At 51.2% G+C, this 21,515-nt stretch overlaps 1 protein-coding gene across 1 annotated transcript; it reads right to left on the minus strand.

The window, feature by feature from the left end:
• Positions 1-1,243: 1,243 nt before the first annotated feature.
• Positions 1,244-6,710, minus strand: LOC109782792 (uncharacterized). Its single transcript, XM_020341405.4, has 5 exons — positions 5,627-6,710; positions 4,127-4,213; positions 3,499-3,561; positions 3,281-3,340; positions 1,244-1,718 (listed from the first exon to the last, which is right to left on the minus strand). The coding sequence occupies exons 1-5, from the start codon at positions 6,002-6,004 to the stop codon at positions 1,554-1,556; spliced, it is 753 nt and encodes a 250-aa protein (XP_020196994.1). The 5' UTR covers positions 6,005-6,710; the 3' UTR covers positions 1,244-1,553.
• Positions 6,711-21,515: the final 14,805 nt, after the last annotated feature.

A 21,515-nucleotide genomic window follows, 5' to 3' on the forward strand; every position in this document is an offset into this window, starting at 1 on the left:
GACATAGACCGCCAGAAAGGTGGCTTTGGGTTGATGCCATGTATTTGTTTTGTCAGACTCTATTGAATAATATACTACCTCCGTTCCATAATTTAGTGCATATAATGTTTTTTTAAATGTCAAACCTCACAAACTTGACCAATCTTATTGAGAAAAATATTTACATCAAAGATGCCAAACATATATCATTAGATTCATCATAATATTTAATTTTATATTCAATATTTTTGGTATTGTAGATATAGATAGTTTTCTCTCTAAACCTGGTCAAATTTTACAAAGTTTAGGGTTCATCTTGCCTCCCTCCGGCGCCGTCGCCGGTCCGCCCTGTCTCCGGTGGCCTTGGGGCCATGGAGGCGGAGTGGATCTCGGCCCTTGCCGGTAGGAGGGCTCCGTTTTTAGATATTTTTTTAGTTTTGTTAGGGTTTGTGTCCTACTCAGTAAGGCGAGACGGCGGCGACTACCTGAAGATGGAATAAAGGTCTCCCTGCCTAGTGCCCGTTCCTATGATGTGTCTAGCATCGTCGGTGGGCGTGTGGAGGTGTGTCTCCGGCGGATCTGTCTCTGGTGGATTTGCTCGGATCTGTTCGTCGTTCGTCTATGTTCCTGTGTCTTCAGGTTGGATCCTTCTGATCTATAATCTTCATCGTGACGGTTGTTATTCTGGTGTGTTGGTTCTATGGCGCCTTAGCACGACGACTTCCCGACTGTCTACTACAACAAGATTTGCCCGGCTACGGCGAGGGAGGGGCGATGACAGCGGCGCGCCTTCGGCTCGCTTCCGTGCTTGTAGTCGTCGCTAGGTGGTTCACGGATCTGGATGTAATTTTTATTATTTATAGTCCTCGTTGTACTACCATGATTGAAGATGAATAGATTGAAAGTTTTTCCTGCAAAAAAAATGTTTACAAAGTTTGCCATTACAAAAAAGCTATACACACCACATTATGAAACAAAGGGAGTATAATTTAAATGATTGTGTGCAACGCTGTATAGTTATACGAGAAGATTGACACCCCTGTGGTCAAGATCTAGGTCCGCCAATGCTCCACCTTTGTGCAGGGTTTGAGCTACGTGGCCTGAGTTTGTACTTGATTAATGTTTCCGCATATGCATGGATTTGTAACCTTGAGTTTTACTTACCACTTGAAGATCACATTGTCATGTTTATGTGATGTACACAAGTTTTTTCTGAGAAAATTTAAAGGATTCAAGTGGAACTTCATGTGTGCCGCTCGGCAGATTCAACAAGAGAGCATCCACAGTTACCTAACGTGCTGTGTTTGTTTGTTTGTTTACAGGAACCAAGTAGCACGCCTGAAACTTGAGCTACATTGGTACAGAAGAAGAAGAAGAAGAAGCGAGCGGTAAAACTCAGAACTAAACAAAACAAAAAGAAAAAGTTTATCAGCTAAGGTAATGAGACCGGCGGGCTCCTCTCCTTCCCTGGTAGCACGCCATGCACAGTAAGAGATCGCGCCTCCAGCTTTCCTCCCTATACACGGTTAATAAACTTGTCAGGTTGGCCGTCAGGCGCCCCGCCACCGGAGCCGTCAGTGAGCCGCCGCTGGTGCGTCGGCGACATCCTGCGCCGGAAAGTTGAGGTCAGGGAGCACGAAGCCGCCACCGGCTTGCTGCGGCTTCCTTTGTCGCCGCTCCTCCTCTTCGGACCCGACCCTCCTCCGCTTGCTTGACGAAGAAGAATGCTCCAGCCTTGTCTGCAAAATTGGTCAGAAGGAAAAGTGAGTACAAGCTTCACACAAAGACAGCGTTTGTAATTCAGGTAGCAAACCCAACCCGGATCGACAGCAACCACCGTGATGAAACGTGTAATGTACCAATCAATAGTCAGAGTAGCAGGTCAAGGATGATTGCCATCACAGCGCTGGCAGGACCGTAGCATGCAACCCCCTGACCGTGGCATGCCAGACAAGATCACAAGAGGAGAGCACGGACAAAGCAAATCAAGCAGGGACCATTTCAATGGGTTGGGCCGGCCAAAATATATCGCCACCACAGTGCAACTTGTTCACCTACGCGTGTGGTGGCACTGTACGTACACACCACACGGCCACACACAGCGCACTGCTAGCAGTACTAGGACACAAGATTTTGGCCGGAGCTGCCAGAGGAGACCTGGGTGGGTGGCAAGCAGAGACGAGGATGGTACGTACACCATGCATCTTCGATTATAGTAACTGCGGCAGCGCTGCTGCAGGCATTAAAGAAGGGCACGGGATCGTCGAGCCCGGCCGGGTAGGTGCGCGCAGATCCATTTGCTTGCAGGTGGGATCGGCTTCGACCTGGCCTTCTTTATCGCACAGCGTACGTACGGCCGGTGAACACCAAGCAAGACCTCTTCTACTTCCACCCACTACCCCTGTACTGTGCATCCATTTGCACATACTGTAGACCCAACTAGTAGGAGTAGCATTGAACTGCCTACAGTACGGACACGCACTCTAAGTATCGAGCCATGGGCCAAGGAGATCGGAGCTTCCATTTTTGAGAGATAATGGCATGTGCTCACTTCATACATCCTTCTGTTTTTTTTTTTGGCAAACATTCAGATATCTCGAGCAGCGATCAGCTGCCACAAGCAGGATCCATCCAGTCCAACCAAGTCTTGTTCTCCCTCCTTAAAGAAATATAAGAGAGTTTGGATTCCTAAGTGAGGGAGTACTAAAGAGTAGGAATTCTGGCTAGTGGGACCGATCAGGTCTTTCAGCTCTCCGCTAGGCTAGCACGTAGGCACATCATTCTTACCCCGCCGGGCCCATGGACAGCGACACCACAGCAAGACGAAGACGACGACGACGGAAACCCACGTCTAAACCTGCCTGCCTAAAGCTTATCCGGACGGCACCGGTCGCACTCAATTTTCTTCCCCAAGGACAAACAGCAACAACAACGGTGGTTGAGACGGATGCGACCATCAAATCAAAGCCACACTCCTCAACGAAACCCAAAAAATCGTACTACTACTAGGAACCGCAGCACAAAGAGATCAAGGCAGGACCAAGTACCCCACTGGGAGGCTCAGGACGGTCCATATTTTCTTCTTCTTTTGCCATCGATCCATTCACTTGCGCTTTAAGGCTGCTGCTCTACCATGCAAGTGGAGGCCCCGAACCGATTTTTCTCTCTTTCTTTGTGCTTATGATTGCGCACTCTCGGGCGGAGTACGTCCCGCCCAAGCTGGAAGCATCTATCTATCTATGCTAATGCTACGGAGAAGTTAAGATTGGTATCATAGTGCATGCGCGTGCGTGCCACTCACCTCTAGTCTGCCGTTCTCCTTGGACAGCGCCCTGCAGGCCCTCTGCAGCGACTCCATCTCCTGTTTGAAGCGAAGGGGTAAATTTCAGAACAAGATGAAGAAAATGAAAGATATAAGAAGAGAACGAAAATAAAGCTTTATGGAATTAGCTGCAAAATTTATGCAATGGGAAATGTAAGAAAGAAAGTGATAGATCGGTAGCAGTACTGGTTCATTACCTGGCGAAGGCCGACGTTCTCTGCCGACAGGGACTGCACCAGCTGCTGCACCTCCGGGAGCCTCTGCAATAGAACAGAGCGCAAGTTCAGTCCAGATCAAGCAAGCCAAAAAAGGGGGATGATAATCCTTTCTTTTCTCGTTTATAATACTGGAAAATCTGATGCAACCGATTGCGAGTTGGGAAAGGACAGGACAGGACAGGACCGACCATCCGGCGTTGATGAGGCGAGGATCTTTTTGGGCAGGCGGCTTTGTTGCCTTTCTGGTCCTTTGGACACCAAGCACTTTTGCCCGCATGCCTCTCCCTCTCTTGGATTCCAATGGCAGCGGTGGTTGCACCACCCGATTTATTCCACCAGGCTAAGCTACTTCTAGTACTAGAAAACAATAAAGAATGCCAGCCATTTGAACAGCCTCGCTTCTCCTACGACCGACTCTGCCTGCGTCGAATGTGTGGCTGCTGACGCGGTGTAGGAATAGGATGGAAACCTGACTAGTAAAAGTCTACAACTTCATTCAAATGCTGAAAAATGCCTGCCTAGCTATCTAAGCATGCCTTTGTACTACTGCACTACGGCCAGCCAAACTTGCCTTCAATGTAAGATGGAGAGCGAGTGTCCAACTTACCATCTTCTTCCGCGACCTCTGGCCGGCGGTGCGGGCCGGCGGCACCGGCAGGATCAACGGGCGTCGTGCTCCTCCGGCAGAGCCAACCTGCAGCAGCAGCAGAAGAAGAGTAATTAGAAGATCAGTTGTTAGCTAGGATATGCTGCTGGTGCTGGTAGGAAGAATGAAGAAAGCGAGAGTGGAACCAACCAACCAACGACCCGCAAAGAAAGCAACAGCAGAGGACACGTTGTTTTATAACTCCCCACCAAGAATGCACCGGCGCGCATGCATGCATTGTACTCGCCCCATGCCATTAGCCAAATCACGTGAAACGCATTACGGTTTTGCGTTTTTGAATCGGTCGACCGGCAGTGCGTGAACGCCAACGACCACCTACCTGCTCATCTGTCATCCTATCTACACACTTGGAGTTTTTAAATAAATTAATATATAGACAGAAAAATGGTTTCTCTACGACGGGGACAATGACATGCGGGGCCTGCGCGAGGCCATGTAGGTACGGTTTGGGAAAGCGGTGGTGTGCCGTGTGCGTCACCAACCGAAAGGTGTCGTGGGTGCTGCTGGCGTGCGGGACCCGCGCTGGCGGTACACGTGGCGGGAGGCGAGTTTCCACCACCGTCGCCCCCGCCTCCGTGTCCGCCGGCACGGCCATGCCCGGGCACAAGGTCGAGCCAGTCGGCGGCGGCCACGTGGATTCCTACGACAACGAAACGCCGACGCGCTGGGTTGACACCGATTCCCAACTGCATGGCTGGTAGGGCCCCCACGGGCGGTGCCACTGCCACCGCACCGCGAGGAGAAAAATCCAAACGCACGCAAGGATAAGGGCCGGCCGAAATGACCACACCACCCCCACGAACGACTGTGGTTTGGGGAAAGCCGTGAAGGCCGCAGCGGTAGCTCGTGGTCAGCAGTCGGATCCCCACGCCACCAACCGCTGTGAAGGAATTGCAACGGAAGGAGCAGGATGAGTGTTGCAGGCTAGCACACGACACGTACTAGTACCGTGGAACGGAATGGCCTTGGCGATAAAGGGAAATCAGAAGCCATTGACATGTAGTATTTCTACTGCGAATTAAGTAGGGGGGCGTGGTGGTTTGACATTCAGAGCTGACGCCCGTCAGTTGGACTTTTTGATGCGAAGAGTAGACGATGGATCTGTGGAACAAGAAGCGGGGTATCTGGAGTTGGACCGAAGAAAACATGCGATAAAAGGGAATGGAAAAAGATGAGATGCGAGAAAAGGTGAGGAAAAGCGATGTTTCATCGCGAAGTCATCCACCGTTGCTCATCCCCTCCCTCTCTCGGTGGTGACACGAAGGAGGGGTAGTTTCGTCCGTCCCACGAGCAGGAGCAGGCGCTGTACCGAACGAACGGAAAGCACGCAAAGCAGGCAGGCAGCCAACCACGAGAAAGAAAGGAGACAGACAGGAGAAAGCATCAGGGGAAGAAGAAAGCAGCAACTGCAGATGGGGACGCGCGCGCTCCCCTACGTACCTTGGCCAAGGAGGAAGAAGCTGGGGCGGCGATGGCGACCGTCGCCGGCGGCGAGCAGAAGGCGCCGTCCTCGCCGCCGCTGGTGGACGCGCCGGAGCCGGACCCGCCGCTGTAGTCGAGCGGAGACGCGGGGCTGCCGCGTGCCCATCTCCCCTTGTTCTTGTTGGCCGCCGAGCCGGAGCGCGATGCGCGCGTCCGCTTCCCCCGCGCCACCGCCGGCCAGGCCGTCTCCTCCTTCGTCGCGGCTTCGGACGACGGCGGCCCGCTGGTCTTCCAGGGCGGCGTCCACCCGGCGAGGTCGGCCGCGCGGAGCGAGCAGATGATGCCCGCCGCCTCGGCCACCGCCACCGCAACACAGCAGTCGCCATCCTCCGCCATGGCGTCCGGTGAGTGGCAGGCAGAGGAAGGGGAACGACCGGAGGCGTGGACGAGAGAGATTGAGAAGGTAGGCAGGGCGATGGGTGGGAAGGTGGACTGGAAATGAGGGGGGCGTGCGTGGAGTGGAACGGAGGCCAACCAACGCCACGGCGTGGCGTCCCTTTTAAATGGACGGAATAATAATTAGAAGCGCGGAATGGCCGTCAGCCCCACCCCACTCCACTCCTCTCTCCTCTCCTGCAGCTACGGGACGCGCCGCGCGGGCCGCCACGTCCTCCTCCTCCCCCGCGTGACTCTGGACTCTAGACGACCGACGCCGCTTACCGGCGGGGCCCCAGCGCGCGCCCCGCATGTCAGCGACATGGACGGTGTTGTGCGTCCGGACTGGCTTGCTTTCGACGCCGACGACGTGGACGGGCGCCGACCGGGCGCTGTGCAGGCGAGGGGATGACCGGAGACCCCGAGTGGGACCGTGGTGTCAGTGGGTGAGGAGGGCAGCGTAAAGTCAAGGCGTAGGAGGCAAGGCAGCAGCACGGCACGGGTGTGTGCTTGGATGAGAAGGCGATAGTGGAGGCCTCCCTCTTGGTTTCCGTGTGGCGACCGGTGCGCACAGCGATCTACAAAAGCGGCTGCGGGCGGTGATCGGGGCAAGAGGGAAGAAATGCTAGTGGCAGTCAGAAACAATGCGTTCCTTCGCAACATTTAGTACCGTCTTGTTTTTTTGAGAGGATACTAGTACCATCTCATGCATGTTGTAAATAATCTTCTAGGCCTCATTTGGTTCCAAGAGATCTCGAGGCTGCATGCATCAACTGATGCAGAGGCCGAAGGTAATCCTCCATTTTTTTTTTAAAGAGATCTCAGGGCGATCCCCGCGCAATTCCCCGTGCGGCCAAACTTACCTGGGCGAGCCCATGGCGCCATTTGGTTGCACACGAGGGGGAGGGATCCCTGCCCAATCCACGTCGTTTCCACGGGAAGAAAAGCCACGACCCTTTAGGTCGGGGAGAGAGGCCACGGCTTGAGAAAGACAAGTGCAGCCGGCGCCGTCAACCAAGATCCAGCGCTCCGCCCCTGAGCTCCTCCGCCGGCGACCAAAGGGACGCGTCGGCCCCCCTCCGTCGATGACTGATGCAACGTCCCTAACCCCCTCCCTCCGGTCCTCGGGATCCACCCCCCACCCCTAGGCCGCCAGCGTGTTCCTCCTCCATACCTAGGCTGACGGCGACTCGGCAAGTCCACTAGTAGAAAAAGGGTCATCTGTCCCGGTTGGTAAGGGCCTTTTGTCCCGGTTGTTGAACCGGGACTAAAGGGTCGTTACTAATGCCCTAGCCCTTTAGTCCCAGTTCTTACACGAACCGGGACAGATGGGCCTCCACATGGCCGGTGCGGCGAGCCCAGGCAGGAGGGCCTTTGGTCCCGATTGGTGGCACTAACCGGGACCAATAGGCATCCACGCGTCAGCATTTCAGGGGCTGGGGTTTTTGTTTTTTTTTTGAAAGGGGGGGGGGGTTTGGGGTTTTGGGGGGTTAATTTAGGTGTTTCATATATTGTGTTAGCTAGCTAATTAATAGAGAGAAGTGTCCTCTCTTATCTCCGTGCTTGGTCGACGCTACGTACTACATACATATAGAGAGGACTAGACATGCTAGCTAGTAAGCAAATGAAGGAAACAGAAAATCGTCATGAACATATGCATACAGAGAGAAGTGATATCGACCACCTCTCCTTCTCCGAGGGATTGGTCGAACAACAAGTTCTCGTATATCTATCCGGCACTACCGGCTACATATATACAATAATTATCTCTTACAATATAATCTCCTAATTATATATGAACACAGGGTCCACATAGTATTCTCCGTTTTCAGCGATCACGTGGTCAAAGAAGAATGCCGCCAATTCCTCTTGAATTGCTCGCATACGATCTGGTGGTAGGAGTTCATCCCGCATCCGAAAGATCTAATTTGAAGAAGGGGGTCGATACATATATATATGAATAAATGAAACTCAACACAAATGATGGTAATAAAATAAAATTGTGAATATTATTGCTTACGCACTTCATATTGTTCATCAGAGTAGCCCCGCTCACAGGTCGTGTGGCGGATGGATTCGCAAACGTAGTATCCACAGAAATCATTCCCTTGTTCCTGCCACAACCACCTTACAAGAAATAGAGGTCAATCAAACTGATAAGCAAGCATGCTAAATGGTATTGATGAAACTAGCGCTTGAATCACTAGGAGATGCGCGGAACATGCTACTATAGTATTTACATTCGGGTGTCTAAATTGCAGCTCTTCGGCAGTCCCGGAGCTTTTTTGGTGAATTTTCTCCAAACCCTGCCAGACAAAGAAACAATTACTTGATATCAGGAAATGAACAAAGTTGCTGATATGGTGGATAATGATCGATTTAACTTACTTCTCGAGCATTTGAGTCATGTCCGCATAGTCCTGGGGATCTTTTCGTCTCGAGTCTAAGACGGTTACTAGTCGCTGCTCAAGCTTAATCTCTAGGAGAATATAGTGGAAGCTGCGTACGCATGCATAAGTCATCAATTACATTACTATAACCTGGACTAATAAGGGAAACCGAATATGCACAAGACAGTAACACTCACTTGAAGTTGTAAGGAAAGAGTATTATATCTTTGTTTTCATTTATTACCAACGATCGTAGCAAGTTGGCCTCGGTATTTTCGGCATGATATTTAACCTTAGTTGCATCTATGAGATTTGTGTTAATGAACCCAACATCACCGATTTGTCTTTTCTTCAATTCGGCGGTCTCCAATCTGCATACCACATCACCTTCGCAGGAACCCTCTTCCTGGGGGGCTCGCCGTCAACATCACCAGGGTCATCTCGTCTGATCTTATACCGCAATGCACCGCATACCGGGCATGCGTTCAGATCCTTGTACGCACCGTGGTAGAGGATGCAGTCATTAGGGCATGCATGTATCTTCTGCACCTCCAATCCTAGAGGGCATACGACCTTCTTTGCTGCGTATGTACTGTCGGGCAATTCGTTATCCTTTGGAAGCTTCTTCTTCAATATTTTCAGTAGCTTCTCAAATCCTTTGTCAGGCACAACATTCTCTGCCTTCCACTACAGCAATTCTTGTACGGTACCGAGCTTTGTGTTGCCATCTTCGCAATTGGGGTACAACCCTTTTTTGTGATCCTCTAACATGCGATCGAACTTCAGCTTCTCCTTTTGACTTTCGCATTGCGTCCTTGCATCAACAATGACCCGGCGGAGATCATCATCATCGGGCACATTGTCTGGTTCCTCTTGATCTTCAGCAGCTTCCCCCGTTGCAGCATCATTGGGCACATCGTCTGGTTCCTCTTGATCTTCAGCAGCTTCCCCCGTTGCAGCATCACCGTATTCAGGGGGCACATAGTTGTCATCGTCCTCTTCTTCTTCGCCGTCTTCCATCATAACCACTATTTCTCCGTGCCTCGTCCAAACATTATAGTGTGGCATGAAACCCTTGTAAAGCAGGTGGGTGTGAAGGATTTTCCGGTCAGAGTAAGACTTCGTATTCCCACATTTAGGGCATGGACAACACATAAAACCATTCTGCTTGTTTGCCTCAGCCACTTCGAGAAAATCATGCAAGCCCTTAATGTACTCGGATGTGTGTCTGTCACCGTACATCCATTGTCGGTTCATCTGCGTGCATTATATATAATTAAGTGTGTCAAAAACCATTACAGAACATCATGAATAGATAATTAAGTGACCAAATTAATAGAAGTTCATCATCACATTAAAACCAAAGTACATACATAGTTCTCATCTAACAACATATAGCTCTCCAGAGCATCTAATTAATTAAACCATAGATCTAAAGTAAGAATTTTTTTCTTTCAGAAAGAAGATAAGAACAAGAGGCTCACCACGGTGGTGCCGGCGACGAGATCGGCGCGGGCGATCGACGGCGGTGAAGACGGGAATGGGACGTGACGGGCCGCTAAACCTAGACAAATCTCGAGGAAAATGGAGCTTTGAGGTCGAGCTTCGAGAGGAGAAAGCTTAACTAGTGTGGCTCGAGCATTTCATCGAACACCTCATGTGCATAGGAGGTGAGCTAGAGCACCACAAAGCCCTCCCCTCGCCGGTCAGAGAAAAACAGAGCACTGAAGTGCTCTGCAAGCGGGCGAGGGGTATATATAGGCACCTCATTGGTCCTGGTTCGTGGCATGAACCGGGACTAAAGGGCAGCCTGTGGTCCCGGTTCAAGCCACCAACCGGGACCAATGGTGGTGGGCCAGGAGTGAGGCCCATTGGTCCCGGTTCGTCCCACCAACCGGTACCAAAGGGGCCAGACGAACCGGGACCAATGCCCCCACGAAGCCCGGCAGGCCCCTGGCCTCACGAACCGGGACCAGTGCCCCCATGGGTCCCAGTTCTGGACTGAACCGGGACTAATGGGCTGACCCGGCCTGAACCAAAGCCCTCTTTTCTACTAGTGGTCCCACCTTCACCTGGTCTACGTTGCATCCCTCCTCGAGCTGCGACGTCATGGCTCGATCTGACCTGTGTGGCGACTTTTTCGCGAGCCCTGTAGGTCGTAAGGGGAAAAGCAGGTGCACCTCTCCTCTGATCTGCGGTGAAGTCACTGAGGGCGCGTTTGGTTACCTGCACCGTTTTTTGCCCTTTTGCATACTTGTCTCAGTTGGGCCTCGCTGAGCAAATGCAGGCCAAAAACCAACATCTGCACTTAGTTTGGTTGCATGCATGTCCTCTCCCTGTATCGTAACGAAGCCTCTACGCACCGCGTTTGGTTGCTCACATTGTATATGGTCAGATGAGTGCACGTTGTTTGGTTGCTTGCACGGAATATGATTAAGACTTAATAGCTACCCATAACACATAGTGCTACACTAGAGTGCCTCGGCGACAACGGTAGGCGGTGGTTGCGGCGCCGCGTCCGACACGACGAGCATGGAGTCACGGGCGAGCGACCTCATCGGCGGTGCAGTGAACTATTTACTAGCGCCATCTCCGTAGAGAAAGTCCGTGTGGAGTAACGAATAGAAGGGCGTTGAGGCAGAGGATGATGAAGAAAACATGCAGTGTGCCCGTCATGGCGGCGTCAGTGTAGTAGGACGGGGAGGAGGAGGCCGAAAAGAACGGCGATGATGACGGGGCCAGTGTAGTAGGACGCGGAGAAGGAGGCCCAGAAGAACGACGATGACGACGACACCATTGTCGTAGGACGCGAGCGAGAAGGTCAAGAGGAACTACGTCAATGATGGCTTCAGTGTAGCAGAACGTGGGAGACGACACATAGAGGAACGACGACCGAGCGAGTGTAGTAGGACGCGGGAGAGGAGGTTGAGAGGAACGACACTGACGTGGCGCTAATGCAACAACACGCATGAGGGAACGACAATGGTGACGACACCATTGTAGTAGGATGCGAGCGAGGAGGCGAGAGGAACGACGCCGCTGATGGCTTCAATGTAGCAAGACATGGGAGAGGATGTCGAGAGGAGGCGGTGGCGCTAGTGTAACAGCACGCGGAAGAGGAGGCCGAGAGGAGCGCCGCCGACGGTGACGCTGGTGTAGTAGCATGACAAAAGAGAGGAGGCCAAGCTTAAGGAGCGTCATTAACACAAATCGCACTTATGCGTATATACTTCACGAGGAAGATGTCGGATTTAATCATCTACGATCGTCGAAACAGAAAATGTGCAACACGAAAGTCGTGTGAAACTATTGATCAAAGGAGAATTCAAACGGTCGACCGTGCGTGATGAATTTGACAAAATCCATCCAAAATAGCTCCAAACATGAACACGAAATTAAACATTACGGTCAACGAAACTATGAACTGATCAGAAAAATGAAACCATAACATCGATGCGCATCTTTTTCATGTAGAGCTTATCTCAAATTGATGCCCCGTTGTGTGGATTAGAAGGGACCTAAGGAGATTAGAGAAGGAGCTTATTGGAGGTGGAAGAAGAAACAACATACAGGGTCTATACTGCTCGCATGCTCTCGTGCAAGAGGGCCCACCATGTGCGCTCGAAGGTGGCTTGCCTCAGCTTGGTCCGATAGAAACGACCGATTTGAGCGTTCCTTCAGATGTAGGCTGAGAGGTGCTTTAAGTTCCGTGTGAGCAAACTTTTTCATGCGACCCAGATAACCAAACAGCCCAAAACATCCTGCTCCGGCCTGGTTGAGCCTAATACGACCAACCAAACTTTCCATGGAATTATCTCCCCCGCAACCAAAGGACCTAGGGAGGCCGAGCGACCCCTGTTTCTCCTGCTCGCCTGGGTCTGATTACGCATTTGTAATACGCTTCGGCGTATTCGCGATGTTGTAAATCATCTTGTTTCTTATCCATAAGTTTTATTGAGAACAAAACATGGTCATTGGTGGCATTATTATTTTTAAACACGGTATAGACGCAGGCGCTCATACATACGCACATACACTTAATTGATGGCGTATCTTGTGGTGGGTTGCTCGATTTCGGTCTAGCTTTTGTGCGGACGATGCTGCATTCTTCATCAATCCGGCGAGGGAGGATCTTGCTACGGTGCCGCCATTCTGCAGCCATTTGGGAGTGCTTCTGGGTTGAAACAAACATGGTAAAGACGGTGGCCTACCCCATTTCCTACTCGAATATGAATATGCAACCTATATTGGTTGAGTTTGGGATTCTGCGGGGGAATCTCCCATGCCAGTACTCGGGGCTACCTTCGGGAATCAGAAAGCCAAAGAGAGTTGAGGTTCAACCTATGATCGACAAAATTTCAGGCAAATTGTCTCTGAGAAAAGGTAGGCTCCTTAATGGGATGGGGAGGTTGGTTTATGTCAACTCGGTGGTAACGACAATAGCTACATGTTTCTTGACGGTCTTTCCACTAGACAAATGGCTTGTCAAAAAAGTGGACAAGCTGCGAAGAAATTTTCTTTGGGAGGCGGACGATACAAACATTGGTGGGAAAAGACCGGTAAATTGGAAGCAAGTTTGCTCACTAAAAAAATATGGTGGTTTCGGTGTCAAGAATTTTGAATGCTTTGGTCAAGCCCTAAGGATCAGATGGGAGTGGTTCCAGTGGGATGAGGCGGGCAGGCCATGGAAGGGCACAATGGCACCTTGCGATGTGACGGACAAACAACTTTTCTCGAGTTGCACTAAGATTCAGCTGGGGGACGGTGATGTTGCCGGTTTCTGGAGGGAACAATGGCTGAATGGGGAGGCTCCTTCCTTGGTGGCACCAGAGATGTTCAAGCTAGCCAGATTCAAGAAGCTTACTGTCAAGGAGGCGCTGCACAATGGGCGACGGATGTAGGGATCGTCTGGCTATGGGAGAAGATCTAGGGAGTGGTCTTAACAGAGGACAGAGACCGGGTAGAATGCATGGACTTTAACTGCAGGCGGTGTATATTCTACTTCCTCTGCCTACGATGCCCAGTTTGCGCCTAGGATTGAAAGGCCGGGGCTGACACGACTGTGGAAGGAAAAGATGGAGGGGAGGAACGGGTTCTACATATGGCTGCTCCTACAGAACAGAAATTGGACAGCGAACCGTTTACAAGCCCGGGGATGGCCGCACGACAATGTTTGTTATCTCTGTGACCAGCAGCCGGAAACCGCGGACCACATCACAATGTGGTGCTGCATTACGAAGGAGGTTCTGGTTCATCTGCAGGGGCCAAACACCTGGATGAGCGTGGATGCTTTCTCAGCGCCATCCATTGAGGAGTGGTGGTCGAGGCTGCGCTCCGGCCATGGGACCAGGAACAAGACCAAGGAGATCACCTTGGCGGCTTACGTCACCTGGAGTATTTGGAAGGAAAGGAATCGCATGACTTCCGAGCAAAAAGAATTAACGGCCATCGCATTAGACGGCCTGATCGGGGATGAGGTGCAGATGTTCTATGAGGCCACCAAAGTGATGGATTTTCCTGGCACCTCGAATGTCTTTGTAACACTTCTGTTCTCCTTTAATGCCAAAGCAGAGCTCCTGCTGTTCACGTCAAAAAAGAAAAGCTGTTTACATATGCCCCCCTTTGACATTTTCATCTTGCCCTCCAAATGAAACATGTGTTGGTAAAAACTCGACCCTGTCTCTCGTTCCAAGCCCCCGTTTCTCACAGAGCATATGATGGATTTTCCTAAACAACATCATTTTTTTTTTCAAAACGGAGGTAAAGATTGCCTCGTCTATTAATTAAGCAGAAGAGAATTGCCCAGTTAATTACGGAAAACCGGGCAAAAACCGGAACAACAAGGGCCAAGCCCACTCCCAGAGACAGACACACAGGGCAGAGCCCACCCTAATCGACAACATGTCGACCTGCACCCAGACAACGCAACTCCGACTCAGACGGAGAACTCAGAAGAACAAAACCAGGCGACAGCTGGCGCCACGAAAAATCGCCGAATGGGCCACTTGTAGCCAGTCATCGTATACCACAGGGCCCCGCCGCCGCAGCTTCGACTCCACAGCAACAAACAAACCGAGGCAAAACCGCGAACACGCCGGAGAAGATCCGACTACCGCAACCAGTGCCGCGTCGCCGACATCGCTCCCACCATCATCGTTGCCACAGAAGTCTGGTCGCCACAGAGATCCTTTCGGGGCCGCCGCCCCGACATCCACCACTCCGTCGCGCCCAGCGCACTCCACCGGCACCGCCTTCCGGGGCCGCCGCCCCGACATACCACCGCTCTCGTCGAGCAGCAACGCCGCACAGCCCAGCTGCCCGGCAGCCCACGCTGCTCAGGGCAACCGCTTGCAGACCACGAATGTTGCACCACATCTGGGGCCGCCGCCCCGGCATAAAGTCAGACTGCCCCCTCTAGGGCGCATCGACCGAGCCGACACCCTCACCGCCCAAGCGGGACAAGGATGCCACCCAACCAATGTCGAGATCGAGCCCCACCTCATAGAGCTGCCACTCGCATTGTTCCCGAGATCGCCATCTCGGCGCACAAACAAAAACCACTCGGAGCCACCGCCCCGACGTCCACTGTCCCCGGCGACGAAGAGATCTGTGCAAAACGCAATATGCTGACTCTCCAAAGCGATGCCTCAAAGAAGGAAACGACGTAGCCGCCGTCATCGCCCGCTTCGACCATCCGAAGCCGCGCAGGCTTTGCTGGCGGCGCCCTCCGGCGGCGGCGAGGAGGGGAGAGGAGGAGAACTAGGTGGCCGGCGGCGGCGATTTGGGGTGCGCCCGGGACGCTCGCGGGGAGCGTCACGGGGCCTCTTTCTTGTCGGGGAGTTTGGAGTACACCGGTCAGGGGCGGAGCTACGTACAGCTACCCGGTGTCACTGGCACCGGGTGCAATTTACACTTACTTATTGGTTTAGTATGTAGGTCATTGAATTGTTTGATATGTAGGCATGTGTTCTCTATGTGGACACCGGGTGATTTTAAGTGTGGATCCGCCCCTGACACCGGTCACCAGCGTGTGTGGCCGTGTGGTGTGTACAGTGTCAACACACGCGCAGGTGAACAAGTTGCGCTGTAGCGGTAATATGTTTAGGCCAACCAACCGACTGAATGGTCCCTGGTTGTTTGCTTTGTCCGCATCATGTCTGGCATTGCATCCCACGATCAGGGTACTACCTAGGTCCGGCCAGAGCTGTGATGGCGAACATGCTGGCCCTGCTAATATAACCACTGATTGGTATACATGACACATGACAGCGTTTGATCATAGCGGTAGCTCGCCGTGCCTCTGCTTTCCCCAGTTAATGAGAGCCGTAGGAAGGACCAAAATGTGCAATTCCCCTCTAGACTTGAGAGTCCAATAGCTCTGTTCTGTTCTGTTTTGTTAGTTTTCCTTTTATTTTGAAAGCCATATCTCTTCCCTCGCAAAACTAAAAAAGAAAGCCATCTCTGACCGTGCGTGCTGCCAGGGACAAATTTTACAGACAAGCTTAGATCCGGTCGTGGTACCTGACGGCTAACCCGATAAATTTATTAACCGTGCATATGGGAGGAAGCGAAAAACGGGATCTCTGACCGTGCGTGCTGCCAGGGAAGAAGAGGTGCCGGTCTCATTACCTGAGCTGATAAACCTTTTTTTTTTTGTTTAGTTGTTGTGAGTTTTTACTGTTCGTTTCTTCTGTCCTATGATGCGGAGGAGGCATCCATGTAGCTCAAGTTCCGGGCGTGCTTATACCTGGCCATGGGAAGCCCGGCCCGGCCCGAAAAAGCCCGACCCGGCCCGGCCCGACGCTGCCCCCGGGCCAGGCTCGGGCCTAGATCTTGAGCCGGAAGGCCGGGCCGGGCCTGGGCCCGTCATTTTTGCATTTCTCTGAAGGTCGGGCCGGGCCGGCCCAGAGCCCGACAGGCTTTTATGTGTTCGGGCCGGGCTCGGGCCCAGAAAACAGGCCCGATGGCCGGGCCGGGCCTGGGTCTTTTTCGTCGGGCTTGGCTAGGCCCGGCCCGAGATAGATGTTGAAACTTACCTTTGTCCAAAAGATCTCTGATAAATTGAGAAGTAGAGAAACTAATCTCAGATTGTTACGGTCTCAACATTAACTGTAAATATGCTGAAGCTGAACAAATTACTGTGCACACGGCGGCAGACCTGGGAAACAACAAGGAACAAACCCCGGATGTCGGAGCACATAGAGATTTCCAGGAGAACAAAACGACCGGAAGAAATCTTTCCCTATTTATAAAGCACGGATTGACTTTGTCGACTTCACCGTCACAATACGCTTCTTTGCGTGAATTTACGCTTTCGTTATTTTACTTTGCTATCCGAGGTGGTACTAATTTCAAACCCCCGTTAGTACAGTTTGTGCCACGCTGGGGCCTTTCCCGTGCAACCTGGTCCTCGCTTTGCTGGGCCTATATGCCCAATGGGCTTCCACGATCCGCTTAATAAAAATAAAAATAAAAAAAGGTGCTCATGTGGGATTCGAAGACAGGACCTCCTGTTCCATCAAGAGGAACGCAACCAACTGAACTCAATTACACTTGTGTTAAAAACCGATGTTCCTTCTCAAATAATTAGTCCCACCTCGCTTCTTTGCATTAATTCTCACCAATTTAAATACGGGGGTGTTAAACAAGTCAACAAGTAGCCTCGAGACTTGATACAGAGATAATGTGAGAAGAGAACTTGGAAGGGCCCTGTGGAGGGAGAGAGAAGAAAAAGCATGTATCAGACGTGGACAAGGAGGGCTAGGTGGAAACACGGGGGAACAAGGACACGGCTGGTAACCATGTCACCCTGCTAGCAGCAGCAGACGGCGACGAGGACGACCATGTCAGGGAGATGCCGATGAGGACGCAAGGACATGGCTGGCGACCGTGAGACGGTGACGAGGACGACCATGTCAGGGAGATGCCGATGAGGACGCAAGGACATGGCGGGCGACCGTGAGACGGTGACGAAGACGCGTGCCTTTGCATGGTGTGTACTAGCGTGTTAACTCTCACACCTTTTCCCTCTCTTATTCTGTAATTGTTTGACTTAATTTTTTTAATTTATCAACAAACTGTTCTTCACATTAGGTTATCATTTGGTTTCAGAACACACCCAAGAACAACGCACCCATAAATACCTCATATATTTCTTAGAAAGACATAATTTTGTAATATTTTTCTATAAAATATTTTTTATTTAATCATGAAAAAAGCAACAACGGCAACATAAAGTTGGTGTGACATATGTGGAACAATCACATTGTGAAAAAAAGCAACAACAGCAAAAAAATATCACATAATGATACTGTGATGTGATTTTGGTGCTTTTCTCATAAAAGAAATCCTATGAATTTCAAAAAAATGAATGTTTACTACTTAAATCCTAGCCTGTATAGCTGCACAGGTTGAGTTTTCAACGTTCCCTTGCGCTGGCATGGTACAATGTGACGTGCGGTGGCTGAGTTCATCGCATTGGGATCGATCATGCTCGGACCCATTGTGATTTGGTGAACACCGCCGATAAAAAAGAAAGATTAGGGTCATCGTTTGCGAAGGCGGAAGGACGACAAGTGACGACAAGGGTGAGATGTCATGTTAAAATAGAGAACATGGACAGGAGGGGGGACTTGAGCAATGCTTACATGGTTATAGGCCCACGTGAAGTTTTTCCTTCCGTTGTAACACACGGGCCTTTTTGCTACTGGGCTTCTGGGCAGTCCGAATCATCGGGGTTCTCGAAGAGAGGGAGGCGGTCGAGGCCAGTGCCGGAGATACTGATGACGCGGGCATGCTGGGTCGCAACGGCAGGCGTCGGTGCGCAGGTTCCGGCGACTGGACGCGAGCGTGACGGTGGCAGTTATAAGCTCTATGGTTGCGGCGCCATTGTTGTTGTTCTGAGTTCTCCTGTTCGACAGAGAAGAGAGAGGGTGAGGAGAGAGATAAGACCGGTGCTAGAACTGGGAGGGAGAAGCGTGGAAGAGCCGGCTCACCGGCGGGGACCCTGCTGCTGTTGCTGCAGATCGCCAGCGGGGGTGGCTGGCTCGACCCACTCGGGTTCGAGCTGCGGGAGAGGAGCGCCTGGGAGGCTGCCTGCTTCTTCGTGGACGAGGGCGCGAGGAAGCGCTCAGGAGCGGTGGGATCTGGGAGAGAAGGGGGTTGCGCTGTGTAGCTGTTTGCAGGTCTCTCGATGGGGAATTGATCTAATCCAGCAGACTGGGGGTCCCACGCACCGCTACCTCATCTCTCCTGGTCCAGTCATTTTCTTTCCAACATACGACCTCTCTCCTCTCCATAGCACTAGCACCCGTACCCGGAAGAAAATCATATACGACCGGGTCATACGCTCCGAACAGAGCGACCCACTCCATCAAGCACCACGTGGATCCCCGAATCTCAAAGCAACCACTCTCATCTTCTTCCATGTCTTCTTCCCCAACGGGCCATCTTCCTGTGTTGCAGCGCCGCCATACCGCATACACTAGTCGTTCCTGGCATGAGTCCGAGGCTCCGGGAGGCTCGCCGGCGACCTCGCGGAATTGGTGCTCACCTGTTTCGTGTTGCCTTCTTGCACTCGGTAAATCCATGTTGCCCTGTTACCGCTGCTCCTGCTCATTTTCTTGGCGCTCCTCGCCGGCAGTGCACGCGGGCGCGGCGGCATGCCTCTTCAACTTGCTCTCGCCGGCAGCGCACGCGGGCGCGGCGGCATGCCACCCATACGAGACCTAATCGCGCTACCAACCTTGTTCCGGTCTTCGGGAACCTCACCGTCGCTGGCATCCTCCGCGCTGCGTGGCGGCTGGGACGGCGTCGCAGCCGGAGAACGAGTGGCACAAATCGATACGGCGGCGCTGCAGGTTGCAGCACAAGCCTGACGGGGAAGAAGATAGGAGTGCTGCTTTGAGATTCTTGGATCCACATGGCGTTGGATGGAATGGGTCGCTCTGTTCAGAGCGTACGACCCGGTCGCATATGATTTTCTTCCCCCGTACCCACACCAAGTGACACACAAGATTGTTTTTAACAGGAGAAGGGATCCCAAGGACCGAGAAGCTCCATTAGAGTTAGATAAGAGAACTACAGCCGGACCCTATTTCGTCCCTAAACGTTCGAAACGCATGCCCGGTCCGGTCAGTGTCCGGTTAAAAAACAACCGGATCGGACCCCTCATTTTCTCTTAAATCGTCTAGACTGACCAGCGTACCTCAAACCGGGACCAAATTGCACAGTTAGAATTTAGAACTTGATTGTCTTCAAGGAGGCAGTTCATTTGTGTATATACAAACCATTCATGATATAATTCTCATGTATAATGTTATCAAGAACAAAATGATTCATTTTTTATATCACGTGTCCACCAACTCATTCATGGTTTTGCTATAACCAACAATTTGCTTCCAATAACTCGGATTTTAATATGTTATATATGAAATTTGATTAGAGAAATGTGTGAAATCTGTATATGATGTTAATTTTACTTGTTAAATATTGTTTTGGAAGCAAACTTATAACTATAGCGCATGATCCATTTTTTTCATACAGGCGGCGATCCGAATTGCAAATAAACACCCACTATAATCATATAGGGAAAAGAAAACATCGAGAACTACACATGCATACCTCTGAATACGTCGCAGGGGAAAACAATAGATTTCTCATCGCGAGTGTGAGAGAAAGCGAGAGAGAGGGAGAGGCAGGAGAGAGGGAGAGAGAGGCGTCTTAGGATTAACCACATTCTAACACGTTTTGGTTTGTGTGTACACTAAGGCCACCGCCGGCGAGGGTGAGAAAAAGGATAAGCGGCAACACAAATATGATGCGTCACTAAAATAAAGGAGATGGACCTACTGTGGTCTTAAGTGATGGTTGTTCGGTTAAGAGTGTGTGTTGTGTTTTTTCTCCCGTTGCAACGCACGGGCTCTTTTGCTAGTCAAACTAAAGGCACAACAACAATGATCCCCCTGATCAACCAATCCCTTGGCAGTCGCCAGGAACTTCAGTACATATAGCAGATTCAGTTTAAACTTTAAACTCAATTGTTTTCAGCATTCCTTCGAGCCAAGAAAGACGATTTAATTAGCACGTTCCGCTGAAATATAAGGGATACTGAAGTAACTATAATAAAGCTAACCTGCGGTGATCATACTATACTTTGCGAGCCTTGGCAGCTTTCTCCGTCATAGCGTCTTTCTCCTCCTTGGGGGCATCGTCTCGGAGCCGGCTACGACTGAGAGACTGGTGGGTGATGGCATCTTCGCTGTCGATGGCGGCATCTTCGCCGCGTGGTTTGCTGAGGCGGGGCGCTGGTTTCTGTTTGGCAACGATGATGGCGTCGAGAGGAGCTTGGGTCGCGGCGTAGTCTTCGGTAGTCGGTTCTTCCCGGCGTGTCCGAGGTGCTCTTCCGTGGTTGCTTGGTTGCTTTGAAGTCGGAGCTGCAATGGAGCGAGTCTAGGTGGTGACGATGACATACACTCGGCGGTCGTTTGCGGAGGGCACGGTCGGCGCAAGTCCTGCATATTTCCCTTCTGTTTCTCGTCGTCGAAGTCGGAGCTGTCGGTTGCTTGCGAGTGTGGCCATCTGTTGGCATGTGCCGTCGTGGATTCTGTTCCATGTCGGTGGCCAGGTTGGCCGGTGGTGCCCATGTCATGTGGGTTGTGTTGTATCGGTTTTAGCCCGGTTTTCCATTAATTAACCGGGCAATTCTCTTCTTCTTAATCAATGAAAATGGCAAGTCTTTTGCCTCGTTTCAAAAAAAAAAAAATTGGCAGCTTTCTCCCATATATCAATAAAGATAGTAGGGCCGGAAATCCAACTCGGTGCCCAGGCTCATCTGCTCTCAGTCAGAAAAAAAATCAAAATAAATACTAGAAAAATTCAAAAAAATACAATTTTTTGTGGTAGATAATTTGATGCGTGAAGTCCGCTCCAAATTTCAACTCATTTCGACATATGAGCAGCTCTCGGTGAAAAAGACAAATCGGGTCAGAACAGCGTGTGAACAGTAGACTTTTTTACAGACCCTGATTTTGTCCTTTTTGCCGAGAGCTGCTCAAATGTCCAAATGAGTTAAAATTTGAAGC

This window comes from Aegilops tauschii, chromosome 7, assembly GCF_002575655.3.
Source record: "Aegilops tauschii subsp. strangulata cultivar AL8/78 chromosome 7, Aet v6.0, whole genome shotgun sequence".
Lineage (NCBI taxonomy): Eukaryota > Viridiplantae > Streptophyta > Magnoliopsida > Poales > Poaceae > Aegilops > Aegilops tauschii.